Source organism: Onychostruthus taczanowskii, unplaced genomic scaffold (genome assembly GCF_017590055.1).
Source record: "Onychostruthus taczanowskii isolate IOZ18803 unplaced genomic scaffold, ASM1759005v1 scaffold98, whole genome shotgun sequence".
NCBI classification, from domain to species: Eukaryota; Metazoa; Chordata; class Aves; order Passeriformes; family Passeridae; genus Onychostruthus; species Onychostruthus taczanowskii.
This window is the reverse complement of record NW_024507879.1, coordinates 1,338,649-1,355,793: the sequence shown is the minus strand read 5'-3', so window position 1 is coordinate 1,355,793 and position 17,145 is coordinate 1,338,649. Positions and strand designations below refer to the sequence as shown.

Here is a 17,145-nt window from a genome sequence, read left to right as displayed (position 1 = left end):
GCCCTGCCCCATGGCTTCCCCGGCGGCGGCGGGGCCCGGCGCCGCGCTGCCCCCGGCCGCGGCGCGCCGAGACTTCTACTGGCTGCGCTCCTTCATCGCCGGAGGTGGGTGCCCCGGGCGGGGGGCGGCGCAGGCGGACTGGGGTGTCGCTGTCCCCGGTGAAACTGCCGCCGGGTCTCGTCACCCGGGGAAGCTTTTCCTTTTTCCCCTCTGGACTGAGGCGGGTGGCGCGGTGCACGCCAGTGACTCGCACATGTGTCAGAACCTGCGAGGAGCCCCGGTCAGCCGCCAGTTAAATGTTCCCGGAGCCCAAACCCTCCTGCGGGTGTTCGGGGAGGGCGGACTATCCCTGTCCTCAGACTGTTGAGGTTGCTGTTCAGAAGATGAAGGTGGTGTAAAGGGGCGAAACAGCCTGGCAAACACAAGGCCACGTTAATAACCTTACAGAGAAAAATCCTTTTAAAGGTGTTGTGTCGGGTGACTGATTTGCTGGGGGTAGGAGAAGGATGTGTTTATTTACAGTTTTTACATCATGCCGCAGTCTCTGTTGCATCTCACTCTCTGAAGTACACAGGGTACACGGCAGACACGTAGCCCTCCTCCTTGGGAAGATCAGCAAGAGCTGTTTCCCGCAAAGGGAAAGAGGAAATAGGATGGAAAAGTAACTTGAGTAACTTTCAGCAAAGTTCCTTCTGCAGTGACCTTAGCAGCTGAGACCCAGGACAGTGCCCTGGGTTTTTGTAAACAGGAAAAGTAGCTTAAATGTTTCCCTAAGGCTTTAGGGGCTTTGTAGCATCTAGTGGAAGCTGTTACTTGTCACTGGGGCTTTTTCCAGTTCCTGAGTTAGCTACATTAGAAAAATCCCTTAATGAACTGCTGATCTAAAGAGCTTTTTTATCCTGTCAATCTTCTGTTTCTCTCTTGGAAAGGTATTGCAGGATGTTGTGCCAAAACAACTACTGCACCACTGGATCGAGTAAAGATTTTGCTGCAAGCTCATAACCACCATTACAAACATCTAGGTAAGATGGCTGCTAATTTTTGGTTTTAAATGCAGTGTGTGTGGTTTGGGTGTATTAATTTACTCAGTGATGAGGCTGATAAAAAAGGTGCTCATCAGACAGAAGGTTTTATCTGTCTGGTCAGGCTGTATGCCATGTTTTGTTTCTGTTTGAGAAGAAAAACAAAGCCCTGTGTAAATTGTGGTATCAATCGATGTGTTAGAGATTGAGATGCCAGAATAATCCTCAATAAGGCATGTAAGAGCTAGGCTTGATCTTCTGCTTACAGGAGATTGGAAACCACAGCTTCAAAGCTTGGATGATTTCAGTGAGAACTGTACTGCAGGAGTTCCCAGGGGCCATGGGGATCCCTGCAGTTCAGACAGAGGCATGGCTGGTGGGAATTGGAGGGAGCAGAGGGTTTGTTCCTGCTGTAAGGTGCAGGTGATCTGTATTCAGCATCTGTGTTGCATCATGGTGAGAGCAAACTCACGTGTCCAGAGCTGTTCTCTGCGGGCTCTAACAATGCCCTCTTCTGCAGAGTATTTGAGCCATTGATGTCAGATGTTACTGAAATATGGCATAACTTTTGCTCCAAAATTTAAGTGTTGCAATTTTCAGGGAAAAAAAAATTGAGTTGGCTAATTTTGCATGTAACTGAACTTGTTATAAACTTAGCCGCTAAAGATAATGTTATTTAAAAGTTGGAGAAATAAATCATCGCTAAATCATAAAATTCAGTAGATATATATTTCACTGTGGCAAAAAGGGAAACACAAGCAATGTGTTTTAGTAACACAGACACAAATATACACTCAAGTCTAAGAACTGAAGGGTGAAATAATTGGTTTGACTGGAATTTTAAATCTTCAATTTGCTTTGTACTGTGCTATATTTGGCAAGTAAAATCTTATGTTCTTTCCTATTTTGGGAGTCAGCTACGATGCTGGTTATTTGAACTGTGTCTTACTTGAATGTGTGTCCATGTTACATGTAGGCAAAAAAGGAGAATTATGTGGATAAGGTACCTGTAAGTGCAGAGGCACGATGGCTCAGTTCATCAAAGTCCTCCCTGTGTGTTTTTATACCTTTGGATTGTGGTGCTTGTGGATCTCGCTGTGTTCTAGGAAATAGAAACAGTAACTCATCATTGCAGCGTAGAGAGAAATTCTGCTCTTGGCATAAGTAAGTTCAGAGGCATGCAATAAGCATGACATCATAAAAGTAAATTTGCTACTAAATATACCTTAAATACCTTAATATACGATGATATAGTAACAAGGTACACTAATCTATTAATATTCTTAGAATCCCAGAAACTAATAGCTACTTGTTTTGTTTAAACTTCAAATGGAAGTTTGTCAGCCACTCTATTCTTCCTGCCTGAAAGCAAGATACCATTTTCATTTTCTGTTCTTATGTAGTAGTTGCATTTGAATTAAGACTGTTTGACTATCACAGTTAATTCTTTTGTAGAATCAAACTAAAAGTGAATTTGATAGCAACTGTGCATAGCTAATGTTTATAGTAAAACTATAGGTTTTGCCCAAACTTTGTGTGATGTTGCATTGTTCCCCACCGATTAAAAGGAAGTAGGATTGCTTCTTGTTGCAACAACTCTGAGATAAAGAGTGTGAGATGTTTAAGTTGTAAGTAAACAAATTTATTTGATTTCTTCAGTGATGGCATTTAATCTGTAGTTTAGCATGTAGCAATATCATTTTGCCATGGTTCTAGAATTAAAAGCACTATTTATTTATTTATTTGTTTAGAATTGACTGAACTATAAGTTAGCTCGTTCCCTCCCCTGTGTTCCTGGCCTTAGGCTGCTGTGGATGGGTAGCGGCATCTGCAGGAGCTTTGCTCACAGTCCAGGCAAGTACTGGGGCCTGAGTGCAGAGGTTCACTGAGTCTGGGAATGAGAAAACTGATAAAACTTCACCTTAAGGCTCTCCCCTCTGGCTCTGTTTGGGCACTGAAAGTGGATTTCCCACATTACATGAGCAGCACGATGCAGCCTTAGCTTTGTATGCTTTCTTTACAGTAGCATTTCCTTGATTTTTGTTTTCCTTCCCCACAGTGTTAAATACTTTTTTTTTTATTGTTCCAGGAGTATTTTCTACGTTGTGTGCTGTCCCCAAAAAGGAAGGTTACCTTGGGCTGTATAAAGGAAACGGGGCGATGATGATCAGAATCTTTCCGTATGGCGCTATTCAGTTTATGGCATTTGACCAATATAAAAAGGTAGCTGAATTTATTGTTTTCCTTTTTCTTTTTTTTTTTTTTCCCCCTGCTTGCAATGAATACAGACTGGTTGAGTGAGTGAAACGAACACTGAAACTTCTGTGTCTTATTAAGTAGCTGCACATCTTTTCTGTGTTGGCTTAATTTTATCAGTGTTTACTCATTAAAAATACCAGGGCACCTGGAAAGCTTTTGCAATGTTGCTTAAGGAAAAAGAAATTCACACTGATTTCTAGATGTTTGTATTGTTGAGAATAATACCCTTTATTTTAATGAAAACAAAAGGTAACTTAAAGGTAATTCTGCTGCTATTTTTATTGCTATGAAGTAGCCCTCTGTGAATAATGTAGGAAAAAATGTAGAATGAAACAACTTTATTATATTTATGTTGGGATTCCTAGTACTTTATGGATAAAATGACTTAAACCTGAAAGTCTGTCAGATATGACTGTTACATTTGATCTGACAAATTATTATTTGTCAAGCTGTAAATAAAAATGGCCTTGAAGAAAAAAATGCTCATTTCAGGGTTCTGAAAGATTTGTTGATTCTTTTCTGGTATTCTGCATTTACCCATTCATAATAAATCTTTGCAACATCTCATGGAGGTTAGTTGTTAGCATGAACGTATTTTAAATATTGCTGTTTGTAGTAAAAAATACCATTTTGCTATTAGTGAGGAGAAATTTAACGTTTGAAAGGTCAGATTTAGTACCCGGCCAAGTAAATGGTGCAATATTTACTGAGGGCAGTGGGATTGAAATTGTGAGTCCCTTCCCTAAGAGTAAATTTCAGAAGACTGATACAAAGAAGTTACTGTAATGGGTTTTGTAGATTCTTTTCTTTGTGCTCTAATAATGAATGCTGTTGATCTGTACATATTTTATGTTGTGTGGAATAAAAGACTGCATGCCATGCCTTGTAATTGAAATTATTTAGGAATCTGCAATTTCAAGAACACAGTTAGCATCATAGCACCTTCTTTTATCTATTAATTGACCAGAAACCTTCACAGTATTTTGCATGGAAATGTAAAAGAAAAATAATTCTTCAAGGAGTAAGATACTAAATGATCTTTATAGCAGAAAGTCTCAGTTATTTGATAAAAAGCCTGGAAAGTAATTTCTAATTTCCTTCCAGGCTGTAATTAACTTAATCTGAAATGTTGTCCTTTTTCTCCTCCTTTTTATTTCTCCTTTTTTTTCTTTCCTTTTTCTTTTCTTTTTTTTTTTTTTTTTTTAATCCAGTTAAAATCTTTATGGGACTATTTCACATGATGTGCATGTAAGAAAAATTGACCTCTTCTTATTTCTTAATTTTGTTCAGTGTCCTTTGCTCTCTATATACTCAGTTTGTCTTGTTTAACACACATTAATGATAACTAAATAAACAATTAATCTAGTTTCTGAAGTGAACAGTCCAAATAGTTTCAACTTACTGTTTTGCTTTGTTAGTAGAATTTTAGTACTTTGATGTTTTTAATAAGAAATTGGAAACAGCAGCAGTGGAAAGAGTGTTAAAAAATTCTAACAGTAATTAAGTGTTCTGGATTGAATTTATAGCATTGTAAACTTCTTGGAAACTGCTGCAGAGTTTGCACTAATGTGCTAATAAGCTTTGTGCTGTGTTTCCCTGTCTTTTCTGATATCTGACTACTGTAAATGTTCCACATTGTGTAGGTAATAAAGAAACAGCTTGGGATTTCTGGGCATGTGCATCGATTAATGGCTGGATCCATGGCAGGTATAGTTTTGTACTTGGATTTCAGACATGCCTTTTGCTGAGATGTTAATACTTCAGAGGATGATTTGATGTGGTGTTGGGTCAAACTCCTGCAAATTTGTATTAAACAAATATACTAGTAAATGGTTAATTTATTGTGGTTGCCTAATTGATACCTGTTTGTCTAAGAGTATTCTTTAAAACATATTTGTGCAAGCCATGAATTCTGTGCTATGTTGTGAAGCACAGTTTTTTTAATAGTCTTTTATTACGGCATTTAAAAAATGTAAAAACCAGTGTGATCAGTCTGAACTATAAAGCTGCAGCTTCTGGTAGAATTAGCTCATCAGCCCCTCTGCCACTGCTGCTAGGTTGAATATATGCCCACAGAAATAGAGAGAACTGTGGCTTCTCAAATGAGCAATTTGTTTGGATTTGCCAGAAATGTCTCTACTTTTCCATGTCCAGTGTAGGATTGTCATGATGCTTTTTAGTGAATGTTAAAGTCACTCATTTATTAATTAGTGCAATAGCAGCAGGAAAACCTATTAGTAAACTGCCAGTGTATAGTATGATTATTTATTAGTTTTCCTCTTACTAGTCATTGAGTCAAAAGTAGCTAAGAAAAAAACAGGGGAAGGTAAGTAATAGTGGACTGAGCTTTAACTGAAGTAATGCTTTTCCTTTGTGAAATAGGCTTAGTACTGTCTAGTGACAGTCCTTAAATAGTCACAGGTATTCATATTTAGCTTCTTTTAGAAAAAAAAAATACTGGGATTTTTAAATACTACCTTCAGTTAAATTAGGAAGATCTCATTAAATCATTCAGGCTTTGTGTGGCATCAGAGGAAAGAGAATGAAATTAAACAATGAGAAGAGTCCTGAAAACAAACAAAGCCTGTTTGCTAAGATATGTTCCAGAACTTAGCTGGCTTTCTATCTGAAAAGTCAAAAAAACCCCTAGATCCATAGATGTTATTTTTTCTTCCTTTTTTTCCCCTTTCCCCTGGCTTTAACTGTTCCAAGGAACATTTTGCAATTTACTTCCCCCCCAAAAAAAAAAAGATTATTATTATTAGCTTTTCCAGGAGCTTTGTCAGAGACTGGCAACCTGACTTGGAGGCACTGTGAAAACACTGAATAATCAGCTTAATCTGTCAGTGTTGGATAGGGTGGAATTCTTCCCATAAATAAATTAATAGCATCTGGCATTGTTGTAAGCGCCTTACTGGTTAAATCTGGTTTGTGTGGTTAGAATAACAGAAATAAATTAATGTACAGATCTATCTGGCAAGCATGATCTGCTTTGTGTGGTGTGTTTAAGTACCATATACTCAATAGTTTCATTTTTAGAACCCCAAAAGTGAGGAACTGAGCTTGACTTGGGGGTGAGATGAACACAGCAGTCGAGTATTTATGTAGTGTCACGTGTGTGTGTCTCACTGTTTGTTTGCTAGGTGGCATTAACTGCTTCTTGGGATGTTCTTTAGGTAATAAGAGGCAGAGGGTTTATCTTAAGTATATCAAGGAGATAGAGGGGAGGAAGGAGGCACTAAGAAGAGCAGAGAGTTTGAAATCTGGTACAGAAGTTTTCTAGGTTTGCAAACAAAAAAGAAAAGACTTGAAAGCAATTGGTAATATTTCTTGCTTGCCCTCCTGTGCTGGCTCCAATAAAGGATATTTTTCTGTTTCTTCTACACTCTTAACACCAAAGGCGATGATGTGCTGCACAAACCTCGGTATTGGTGCAGAGGGTCCTTCACAGTCTCGTGGGATGCAGGATTAAATTGAGACTAGATAAAACTGTATTTCTTTGAACTTTGTGTCCCTTCTACACCATCTAGCCAGGCAGCTGTCTGCTTTGACTTCTCTGTACCCACTGAACTTAAATCTTGTTTTTGCAATGTTTTTGCAACATGACTACTGGTCAACAGACCTAAATCAGCTCAAAGTGGTGGGAAACATTTAAGTGTCTTCTGTAAGTGATAAACAGGATCAAAAGCATATGCACAGGGGAAAACAAGACAGTGAGGATGGGGGTAGTGGAGGGAGAGAAAAGAAAAGCCTATTGTAATGCATATGTTTAAGGAGATCCAGTTAAAGTTACTGTGGAAACTCTAACTCTGAATTTCCTGAGTCTTGTGTGATTCAAATTTCAGCTGTAACACTTCATTAACAGGTAATTAGGGTATAGCTTATTTTAAGGAAAGACAGAACTGGGCAGAAGAGAAATCATAGAGGTCGGTGGGGTTTAGGAAAGAAAACTATCAAATAACAACAAAAATGAACAAATAACATTAAATCAAACATCACAGAATGATTTTACAAATTATTTTTAAGTTTTCTAATAAAAAAAAATCCAAATCAAAACACAGAAATGTGTTTCCTCTTTTGCACTTGATTAACTTTGAAATAACAAAGCCAAAAAATACTAGATGTTATCTAGAATAAACTCAAGTCCCATTAAACTAATACAGGAAGTATGGTTTTGGTTTTAGCTTTTTACTTTTACTAAAAGTGATTGAAAATAGTACTGACCTAGCACTATCTAGGAGGATATTTGCTGTCTCCAATTTAAATAGCACGCAATTAACAGTTACCTACTTCAGTCAGCATTTTTAAAAAATCTGGTCTAGTTCTTCGGATGTGCTATGGAAGGAAATAGAATTATTATTTATTTGGCATAAAGAAATACTAGAAGTGATAAATTAGATGTTCTTTAACCTGATAAATATTTATCATCAGCAATTTCTCTGTATGTAGTTTCTGAAGCTTTATTTTGTTCAGAAGCTGCTACTTGGATAATATAATCTTTCTATTAGCTAAGGAGCAAATCTGTAGTTCAAGGCTGTGTCTTGTGCTTATCACTTTTTGAGTTTTATTCCTCTGAATCTTCTGGCAGTGCTTAATTTGATCTCTGGAGCTACTGATAGAGTACAAAGAGCATGATACAGAGATAATAAAACTTGCATACCGCCTGTGTTTGCAATGTAAATGTATTTCACTTGTGGTTTTTTCTTGGTCCAGACAGTTTTTTATTTTTATTTCCAAAGAAAGAAAATTTGTAAGAACAGAGGGATAGCAGGGAAATTGGGAGACAGATGAATCCCTGTGGAGCTAATCTCATTGTTAACTGCCAAAGCCTGGGAAGGAAATCAAGGACAGTCTAATGTGCTTCAGTGTCACTACTGCTAGTCTGTGTGACCCAGTATCTTGTCCCCAAGAGTGGTCAAAGGTGCTTGAGGACAATATGGGAAGTGAAGAAGGGTCTTTCCCTGGCTTCTGAGTCAGCATTGGCAGAGAAAAAGTCTGCTGCTTTTGAGGAAGTGGCTTTTTGAAGGGAGTAGCTACATTCCCCTGTTAAGATTATTTCAGATTGGTGGCAAGTGTTGTATGTATCTCTGAACTGTTGATGTGCTTTTGAATCGGTCCTGTTGAACCTACCCCAGCAGAGATTTTTGCCTTAGCTGTCATTAGTGGGGATAGACTTTGCTTTTTCAAGCCTGGGGCTGAGCCTTAAGTGCTGTGGTCTGACTTCTCATAAGATAGTATTTAAGGAGCAGAGGTGAGATGAGTAGTTTTGTAGACTTCACCACAATGACTTTGTGTCCCACAGCTGGCTGCCATTGGAAGGGACAGTGTCTGTCTTGAGCCCCAAAAGCAATCTTGATCCCTTGTGTGTACATTTTCCTTAGATGAACAGTAAAGCAGTAACATGCCCCTCCTAGTTGCTACAACACGGCATATATTGTGGCTGGTGTCCCAAATCCCCTTTTTAATTATTTAATTTTCTTTTCAAAAATTCATAGCTAGAGGATTTTAAGAAAAAAAAAAAAAGTAAAAGTTTCTATTTAAATCCTTACTCTACATACCATTTCTTTCAGTTTCATCTGTGTTTTTTTTAATTGTATAATTTTCAGAGTGTGTTCACTAAAGAGTGCGTTCACCAAGCTCTTGGTTGGTCCATTGCTAGCCTTTGTTCAGAGGAAGTGCCTGGACAGATACCAGTGCATGATTAGAAAGAGAAGAGGGGGTAAAGTCTGTTTTCTGAAGTGGGATGGCTTTCCTGTGCTCTCTTAGGCTCTGTAAAAGTGCTTTACCCCTCCCTTAATTTTTTTCAACTGCTTGAGTTTGATGATATTTCTGGACGTCTTGGGGAATCCATTAGGGAAAGGCTCTAGACTGAGGGCTTGCATTTCATGTAAGTCACTGGAAACAGTCTTGAAGTTGCTTTAGTGTTTTGCAGCTTCCAGCTGTTGAATCCTGTGGGTGAGACAACCTCAGAAATAAACTGCAGATGTCTGCTTTTTGTTCAGAGGACTTGTCCAAAATCTCCACAAGAGGTGTTTTTGTCTTGAAAAATGAATTACTGATGGGATAATCCAGAATCCCACTAACGTGGTTCCCAACTGAGAGTTGACCAGTGTCAGATTTTTGGATAGCTCACTTACAGTGTTTTTTAATCTCACCATCTAATCCTGATAACTTTCAGATCATTCAGCTTATCAGAGCAGTGGTTTTTTGTTTTATTTTTTTTTTTGAACCCCAGACATAAATGTTATGCAGAGCTCATCTGCAGGGGTTGTGCTGCATTTGGATTTTGTTGCTGGTTTGTGTTTGCTTTTTTTCTTCCCCCTGTTATGGATTTGTCTTGGCCTTGTGGAAAGAAGGGGAGATGATACACCTTCAAAAAGAGGTGTCATTATGAAAATATTAAAACTTAAAAGGAAGTGACAATTTCCTGACAAAAAAAGGTGACAATTTTCTTTCCACCAAAAGTGTACTTGTCTTCTGTAGGACCAATTTTTAAAAGCTACATTTGGCTAAATCAGAGCAGTTTCTAGAAAACAGTGCCAGTTTGAAAGGTTTCTACTTTCTTTTCTGCCTTTCCCTAGATTTTTTTTTTTTTTTGAGTTTTGGTTCTTTGGTGGGGCTTTTTTTTTGGTGACTGTGGTGTACCATCAGAAAATGACCACTGTTGTTAGTCAACAGTTTTAAGTATTCCTTCCAAAAACTTTCAGCCACTGAGTGGTTTACCTCAATACCTAGCAGCTGGAAAGAATTTGTTACTCAGGCAAGTGTTAGAATTGTTGTTTTCTGTACTGGAGTTGTGCTTCCAAAATTGCAAGTTGGTCAGCATTTAAACTATTTTGAAGCAACTCCTAACTGGATTAATTCTAAGATTTGATTTTTTTTTTTTCCTTTTATTTTGCATCTTAAGTCCAGAAAGCTTTTCTGCTCAGTTTTAAAACAGAAGTGCTGATGTAACATGAACTATTAAAATGCAGTAATACAACAAACACAGTTAAGTGCTTCTCATCAGTACGAGCCTGGTTCTATTTTAGATGTAATTAGAATATATTTAGTGTGTCTTTAGAATATGTTTAGTATTTTCAGATACAGTAGATAGATACATGTATCTATACCCAGTAATGACACCAAATTCTGACAGAACCTTTTTGGAATAAAACGTGTAAATTCAGTGGTTTGAAATTTTTTTTTTTTTTAATATGGTAGGATTAGGTTTCATGGTTGCAATCCAGTGAAGCTGATGTACTTGATTAGCCTGATTCTTAGGAGCTATGAATTTCAAAGCTCAGGTGAGTACAGTCAGGCCCATAAATCTTGGAAAATCTAGGCCTGGGTGTGCTGCTTCAGTGAACACCAAGTACAGACAAATCCTTTGTGTGTTGCTGGAGTTGGTGTTCCTGTTTACTGATTGTAAGTGACTTTAAGTGTTTCTGTAACAAAATAGTTTTTTGTGCTATTGTATTTGCTGCCAGAAAAGGAAATTCTACTTTTCAAAATAATCCTAGAATCAGATAAGGTGTAGGTGAGTTTTGTTTGCTTGTTTTGTTTTTGTTTTTAATAAAGGTATTACAGCAGTGATTTGTACTTACCCTCTTGATATGGTTAGAGTTCGCCTGGCGTTCCAAGTAAAAGGGGAACACAAGTACATGGGAATTATCCATGCATTCAAGATGATTTACACAAAGGTATTTTTTCTTTTAATCTTCAGTTCTGAAAAAGCAAAGTATGCTCTTAAATAATGTTGCACTGCATTGAACATAATGGCTTAGTGCAAAATAACATGACTTCATTGTGTGCACTTTGAATTTTTTAATGTAAGAAGTTATTTGGATTCTGCTTTTGCCTTAGGCTGCTGAGCTGTAGCTAAGGCTCGTGCACGTGGGAGGTCAGAAACAGCAGAAAAGCTGCTTTTCAAGAAAAGTAGTAATGTTACCAAAAAGATTTGGGGAGGAGGGCTATGTATAACGGATAAATGTTTCCAGTTATAATGTTGGGTGTAGATTTTTCGCCTTCATTTTCACTTATTTATCTCCTCTGGAGCCAGGCAGTTGTCTCTTCAGTTCTTCAGGCACAGGAAGCAGAATGTGACATGAGCTCCTTGGTGGTAGATGGTGCTAGTCAGATTGCTGTCACGGGAGTCTGTCTGAACAGTGGGGTAACTCAAGGCACTTGTATTTCTTGCTACAAATGCTGCTGTGTTTTTCTTTCAAAGGAGGGTGGTTTTAGTGGATTCTACAGAGGGCTGATGCCAACTGTGGTGGGAATGGCACCATATGCGGGTAAGTTAAAACCAGAACGTGCCAGTCCTTCAGCAGTTCTGTGCACTACTAAATTTATTTAATATATTTGCACACCTAGTTGATTAGCTTCTGTCCAAATCACCTTCAATGATGCTCCTTAAAAAGTGTCTTCAATAGTCAAAGCCTAGCTTTTCTGCAATTTGGAGTTGAGATTGAGAAAGGTAAACTAGTGGTTGTCTCGTACTTCCCAGTTTTCCCCCAAGGAAGCAAGGAGGCTGTTTCTCTCCAGCAGGCAGGTCCTTGGGAGCTGGCTCTTTGTAAATGCAGCCTCAGAGCCTCCGTTGGCTCCATCTCCTGGTGGCTCTTCCGTAAACACTCCCGCCTGTGAAGCAGCAGCGATGTGGAGCAGAGGAGCACGACAGCCCGGCTCAGCTACCCTCGTTTTTAAAAGCTGAGACATGTCCCTCACTTAGAAAGATCTCAGGAGCAATTCTTAGCAGCACGGAAAGATTCTTGACAGCAATCCAGTAACTTAAAACTCACAGTCTAGCTTATTTGAAGTATTCTTGTAGCATTATGCATAAACACAAATCCATTTGGACAGAAGTTTCTGTAGAAGTTCAAAATATTGTTTCTCTGTTACTCTGCTTAAGAAAAAACTTCCAAAGGGGAAAAATAGTTTCATTTTGTAAATGCAACTCTCTGTTTGTGATGATACATCAACAAACAGTTTGGTTTTTTATGAAAGTACATAAAATTCAATTTCCTTTTAGGTTTTTCATTTTTTACCTTTGGTACCTTAAAGAGCATTGGACTTGCTCAAGCACCGAACTTGCTTGGACGGCCTTCACTGGATAACCCCGATGTGTTGGTTCTGAAAACGCACGTGAACCTGCTGTGTGGTGGCATAGCGGGAGCGATAGCTCAGACCATATCGTGAGTTTGGGCGTGGGGCTGGTTTCATCTCTGTAGCTGTTCATTCGAAAGAAACTTTTCTCTGACACAGTTTTATCTAATTATTAGTAAGGTTTTTAAATTAATCAAATACTGAAATGCAAGTATTTCCTATTGTTTCACTTACTAAATATCTATTTAATCTTCAGGGTCTTTTAAGAGCTATCCAGTGAGTCAATTAAACAAATCCAGGCAAATCTCCTAAAACCCACTGGAATATTTTTTAGTAACAATCTTGTTTCTTAGCTTGTTTGGAAAGCTGAAAAGTTTTGATCCTGATCATAATTTGCAGGACTTTATTATTCTAATTTACTTTCAAACCTATGTAACCTGTGAAACCATAGGATTTTAAAAAACCTAAAATCAAACAAAGTCTTAGATATTGTATTTGGCATTTTTATTACTTTTCTTGCTTTTTCCTTTCTCACCCTGTCCTTGTTCTATATTATTTTTGTCCATAAAATAATTTAATGGACTTACATAGTATGGATTTTTCACTAAATCACTGCATTTTAAATATCACGGCCTATTAATTTTTAAACTGTTAATTTTATTTTCAGGTGTCTTCTCCCTTCAACATTTTACAGACTCTTTTATACTCTCATCTGATATTCATTTGTCTTCCTTACTAGTGCCAAATGGAATATATTAAGAGCTCTGGTTTGCTGGTTTTGGTTGTGTAAGGGGAGTTTCCCTTTTTGGAGGGTTTTCAGCTGTGTTGAGAATCTAAGCTGGATTCCTGACTCAGTGAAAAGAGAGCTGGGAGGTTGCTCATGGACTTCTTTGTATTCTTGTTTAAACAACATTCCAACAGTTGTCTCACATCTGCCTGAGCTGCAGTTCCAATGTCTCCTCTGTAGATATCCCCTGGATGTGACTCGGAGGCGAATGCAGTTAGGAGCGGTTCTCCCAGACTCTGAAAAGTGCCTGTGAGTATTTCCTTTTCATCTGTACTGAGTTCTTGATGTCTGACCTGAGTTCAGCTCTTAATTTTAAACTTTAAAAGAAAGCAACTGCCATAAGAAAACAGCCACTCCCTCGCCCTGAACTATGCTCTTGATTTCTTGTTCTTTTAATAAAGAAGTTTCCCCACAGACAAAGGCTACCATTAATCAATCTGGGGTTAAAAAAATACCTGAAATAACAATGGCATCCTTGTTAGTAATCCTGTATCTCTACTAGTAAAATAGGTTTTTTATATTTTAATGCAACTTGTGCTACCTTTCATATCAGCAAGCTCTCTGAAAAAGACACAAATGCTTCTACTGAAATGAACTAGTTTCAGAGTATTTTAATGGTGCAGAATCTGTTCCATAAGATGATTTTGCATAATAAAATTTTATTTGAGCTATTTTGTGCTTGCAGTAATCTCCTACACTCTGCACATTGTTGAGGTTCCTCCAGTAGAAGTAGAAGCACCATAATAACTTAAAAATCACAATAGTATTAAATCAGCTCTCATCTTGAGAAACTTTCTGAATTTCAAATTGTCTTAATCAATTTGAATTCTGGGATGGTTTTCTCTTGGTTAGTTTCAATCTTGTGGAATTGTGTATGTCTGAATCCAGTGTTGTGAACTGTGAACCTCCTGTGTGGAAGGTTGGATCCTACCAAGAGCAGCCTGAGTGACCTTTCACAAACAACCTCGATGTTGCTTAACTGTGAAGGTTCTGTTCTGTTTTCTTTACCAGCCTTTGTTTTCCCTTGGTTACTTTCCACTCCTGATCATTTTAATATGAAAATGTATTCATAGTTCTTGTCAGAGCCCAGGATGTCTCTGACAGTCCTGGATGATCCAAGCCCCAGCCAGGGGCCTTTGAACCCCAGCCAGGGGGGTTGGAGACCCTGGCATGCAGCCAGAAACCCCTGCGGCTTGGAGTTGGACCCGTGGAACAAATTAGCACCTTTGTATGAAGAATTAAAGGTCACAAAAGTTTGGATAGCATAACACTTACAGGGTGAAAAGAAAAATTTTGGGGGTTTTACTATAGGGGTCTAGGAGGCAAGATGGAGGGATTTGGGCATTGTCCTGTTCTTCTTCCTTCTTCTTCCTAGCCTCCATCTTCTTGGTGATGGTGGCACTCTGGGACTGGTGTAGAGTAGAGAGTCACTGTCTAACAGAGGTGACAGGTATTGGAACATAACTGTAAATATCGAATATGAAGTTTAAAAGTATAAAAGACAAGGCCAGCCCCGTGGGAGGGCAGTGTGCCTCAGACTGACCTGCTGAACAGACCTTGGCAGGCCAGGCAGAAAATGTTTTAGATAAGAAATAATAAACAACCTTGAGAACGACAGCCGAGGACTTCTGACTCCTTCTTCGACAGCTGGGTTGGGGAAAAGAGACTTTTAATACATCTCAGGGTCATCGTGACCAGAGGAGATCCTGAGATGTTCTCAGGGTTTTACTTTTTGCATTTGTGAGGACTACTTTTACAGACCCCAGGCTTCCCCATTTAACAATTTTGTTGTGACCATATAGAGAGCTGTGCCTTGATGGAGAGACACAGGTCTGTCTTTAGAGGATGAGAGGATAAAGCAGGCAGGAAGTCTCGAAGCTTTGGAACATACAGAAGATGCTCTCCAAGAGCACTGTCTTCGATAGCATGGAAATACCAAGCACTTTAAGCGCTTTCCATTTCATGTCTGCTTAGTTTCAATACAAGTATGTGAAGAAGGTTCCCTTTGCACATACAGTGCAATTTCTGCTTTTAATAAGGTAAAATATTATATTCTCAGATCATCATTTGTAAAAGGAATTTATGCTTCTCTGCTCTTTCCTGCCGGTTAGGCAAGAGAATGTGTGGAGCCATTCTGGTGTAGAATACTGTAATAGGTCTTGTAGGGCAGGTGTTTTCAGACCAACACTTGTTTAGCTGGGACTGCACCATCCTCTTTCATTTCCCAGCCCTTGGGCCCAAATTTCTTGCGGAGGCCCAGGTTGTCTTTTTAGTCATACGTGGCTTTTTAGTCATGTGGCTTTGCTGTGTGGAATGCCATGGCTTTTTCTCCATAGATCTCTGAAAACGCAAGTAGAAAGTATCTTGTATTGAAGGAAAATGATTTTGGTTCTGAATATGTGTATCCACCAATGATTTATCTTTGCAGTACCATGGTGCAGACGCTGAAGTACGTGTATCAACAACACGGAGTACGAAGAGGACTGTACCGTGGTCTGTCCTTGAATTACATTCGCTGTATTCCTTCCCAGGCCGTGGCTTTCACCACATATGAACTTATGAAACAATTCTTGCACCTCAACTGATTCTTTCTCTTAGGAGACTTTTCTGTAAAACTACACTATCAATCCTCAAATTATATTGATGAATAAATGACTTGAAGTTTAACAAAAAAAGCTTTCTGTTACTGTGGACCTGCTGTTGTTTGACACCTTTATTTGCCAAAATGTGGTTAATTTCCTGGAGTCAAAACCGGGTGACACATCAAAATAAACATTAGCTAGCTCTAAACACTTTTTTTGCACTTGATCTTTTAGGCTTCATTAGATGAATTTTAGGAATGACACAGTTTTGGAGATGACACCCATGTTTTATACAGGTTCCAAGCTGTTAGTTATTTAGCTTTATCACCATTCCAGGAGTTACTTGCTGCTGATTATGCTGCTTTTGAAGCTAGTAATTAGGCGTCCATTGTTCTTTAAAAATTAAATGAAATAAACTGATTTGAACATAATGCAATGATTTAGCCATTCAGATCCTTGCCGGGTCTGTAGAAGCTGAGCTTGGCAGAGCACACTTCAAGCAGCCTTTTATTCTTGTTCTGTACAAGTTTCTGTATGCAAGAACAATGCATATGTCTTCAGTTTGCTACACAGGAAGGTATCTTCAGCCATTTCAGCTAGAACCATCAGGATGTATTTAGCAGTATTAGATACCTTGCAATTGGGAAACCAGTTCCTTGGTGTACATTCTATTCTAAGAAATGCTGTACTACACAACTTAAAGTGGGGGGAAATTTACAGGGATGAGTGCTAAAAAAGATGTCCTTGTGGCAGGTGGTAGGGGTCCAATCTTAGAAAGCTTTTCTGTGTTTGTGGTTTGGTTTGTCCAAGGCTGAGGATGTTATGTGTATGTACTATCCCAGCAGTAGCTGGTGTAAACAGGTTTTTCCCTCCCTTAAACCATGGTGCCAAAGAAGACTGCATGCTGCTGCAATTACTTGTTTAGGCATATGGACCACATGCAACCTCACACAGAAAGGAAAATTAAGATTGTATTTGCCTCTGTAGGTGTGTGTATGTACTGTTCCCAAAGTCATGGGATGCAATAGATTATTGCATGTTGGCCTCCTCCTGCGATTCCTTTTCTGGAGGGAATTATTTTATACATGATTTGCATTGGTACTCTTGATTTTACTCACTTGATTCAGGAAACTGTAAAGCATTTACTTCATGTAAGTTATTTATTTATTGTGAATATTTTAGTGTCTTCTAAGAATTGGCAATGGTTACGTTAAGTGATGAATGGTAAGACTGATTTGCTTAATTTTGACAAATTTAACAAACTGGATTTTCAGTTATATATTCAATACCAAGTTCTGTGGCTCAATTTTCCCCCCAGTTTCTTCAAAATGTGTATTTCTTTGAAACTTACAGTGTAGCAATGGACAGAGAATGAAATGTATCTGGATTTATTTTATTAAATTTTTTGAAC

At 38.5% G+C, this 17,145-nt stretch overlaps 1 protein-coding gene across 5 annotated transcripts; it reads left to right on the top strand.

The window, feature by feature from the left end:
• Positions 1 to 6: 6 nt before the first annotated feature.
• Positions 7 to 17,145, top strand: SLC25A16 (solute carrier family 25 member 16). 5 transcript variants are annotated; one of them, XM_041427247.1, is made up of 10 exons: positions 930 to 1,022; positions 1,999 to 2,186; positions 2,774 to 2,876; positions 3,112 to 3,245; positions 4,925 to 4,988; positions 10,842 to 10,963; positions 11,491 to 11,557; positions 12,292 to 12,454; positions 13,333 to 13,401; positions 15,581 to 17,145. In XM_041427247.1, exons 3-10 carry the CDS (start codon positions 2,837 to 2,839, stop codon positions 15,735 to 15,737), a joined length of 816 nt encoding a protein of 271 aa, XP_041283181.1. In that variant the 5' UTR covers positions 930 to 1,022; positions 1,999 to 2,186; positions 2,774 to 2,836; the 3' UTR covers positions 15,738 to 17,145. The 5 variants fall into 5 exon arrangements, with proteins under 5 accessions (XP_041283180.1, XP_041283181.1, XP_041283183.1 ...); XM_041427248.1 differs by having other exon boundaries at positions 970 to 1,022; positions 2,129 to 2,186; XM_041427246.1 differs by lacking the exons at positions 1,999 to 2,186; positions 2,774 to 2,876 and adding an exon at positions 7 to 104.

What these genes read in the sequence shown, in the direction of transcription:
- SLC25A16 (XM_041427246.1), top strand. Translation starts at nt 11, where the DNA reads ATGGCTTCCCCGGCGGCGGCGGGGCCCGGCGCCGCGCTGCCCCCGGCC. An exon ending in CATTTGACCAATATAAAAAG is followed by an intron (nt 3,246 to 4,924) that starts GTAGCTGAATTT and finishes CACATTGTGTAG; the next exon opens with GTAATAAAGAAACAGCTTGG. An exon ending in GCGATAGCTCAGACCATATC is followed by an intron (nt 12,455 to 13,332) that starts GTGAGTTTGGGC and finishes TCTCCTCTGTAG; the next exon opens with ATATCCCCTGGATGTGACTC.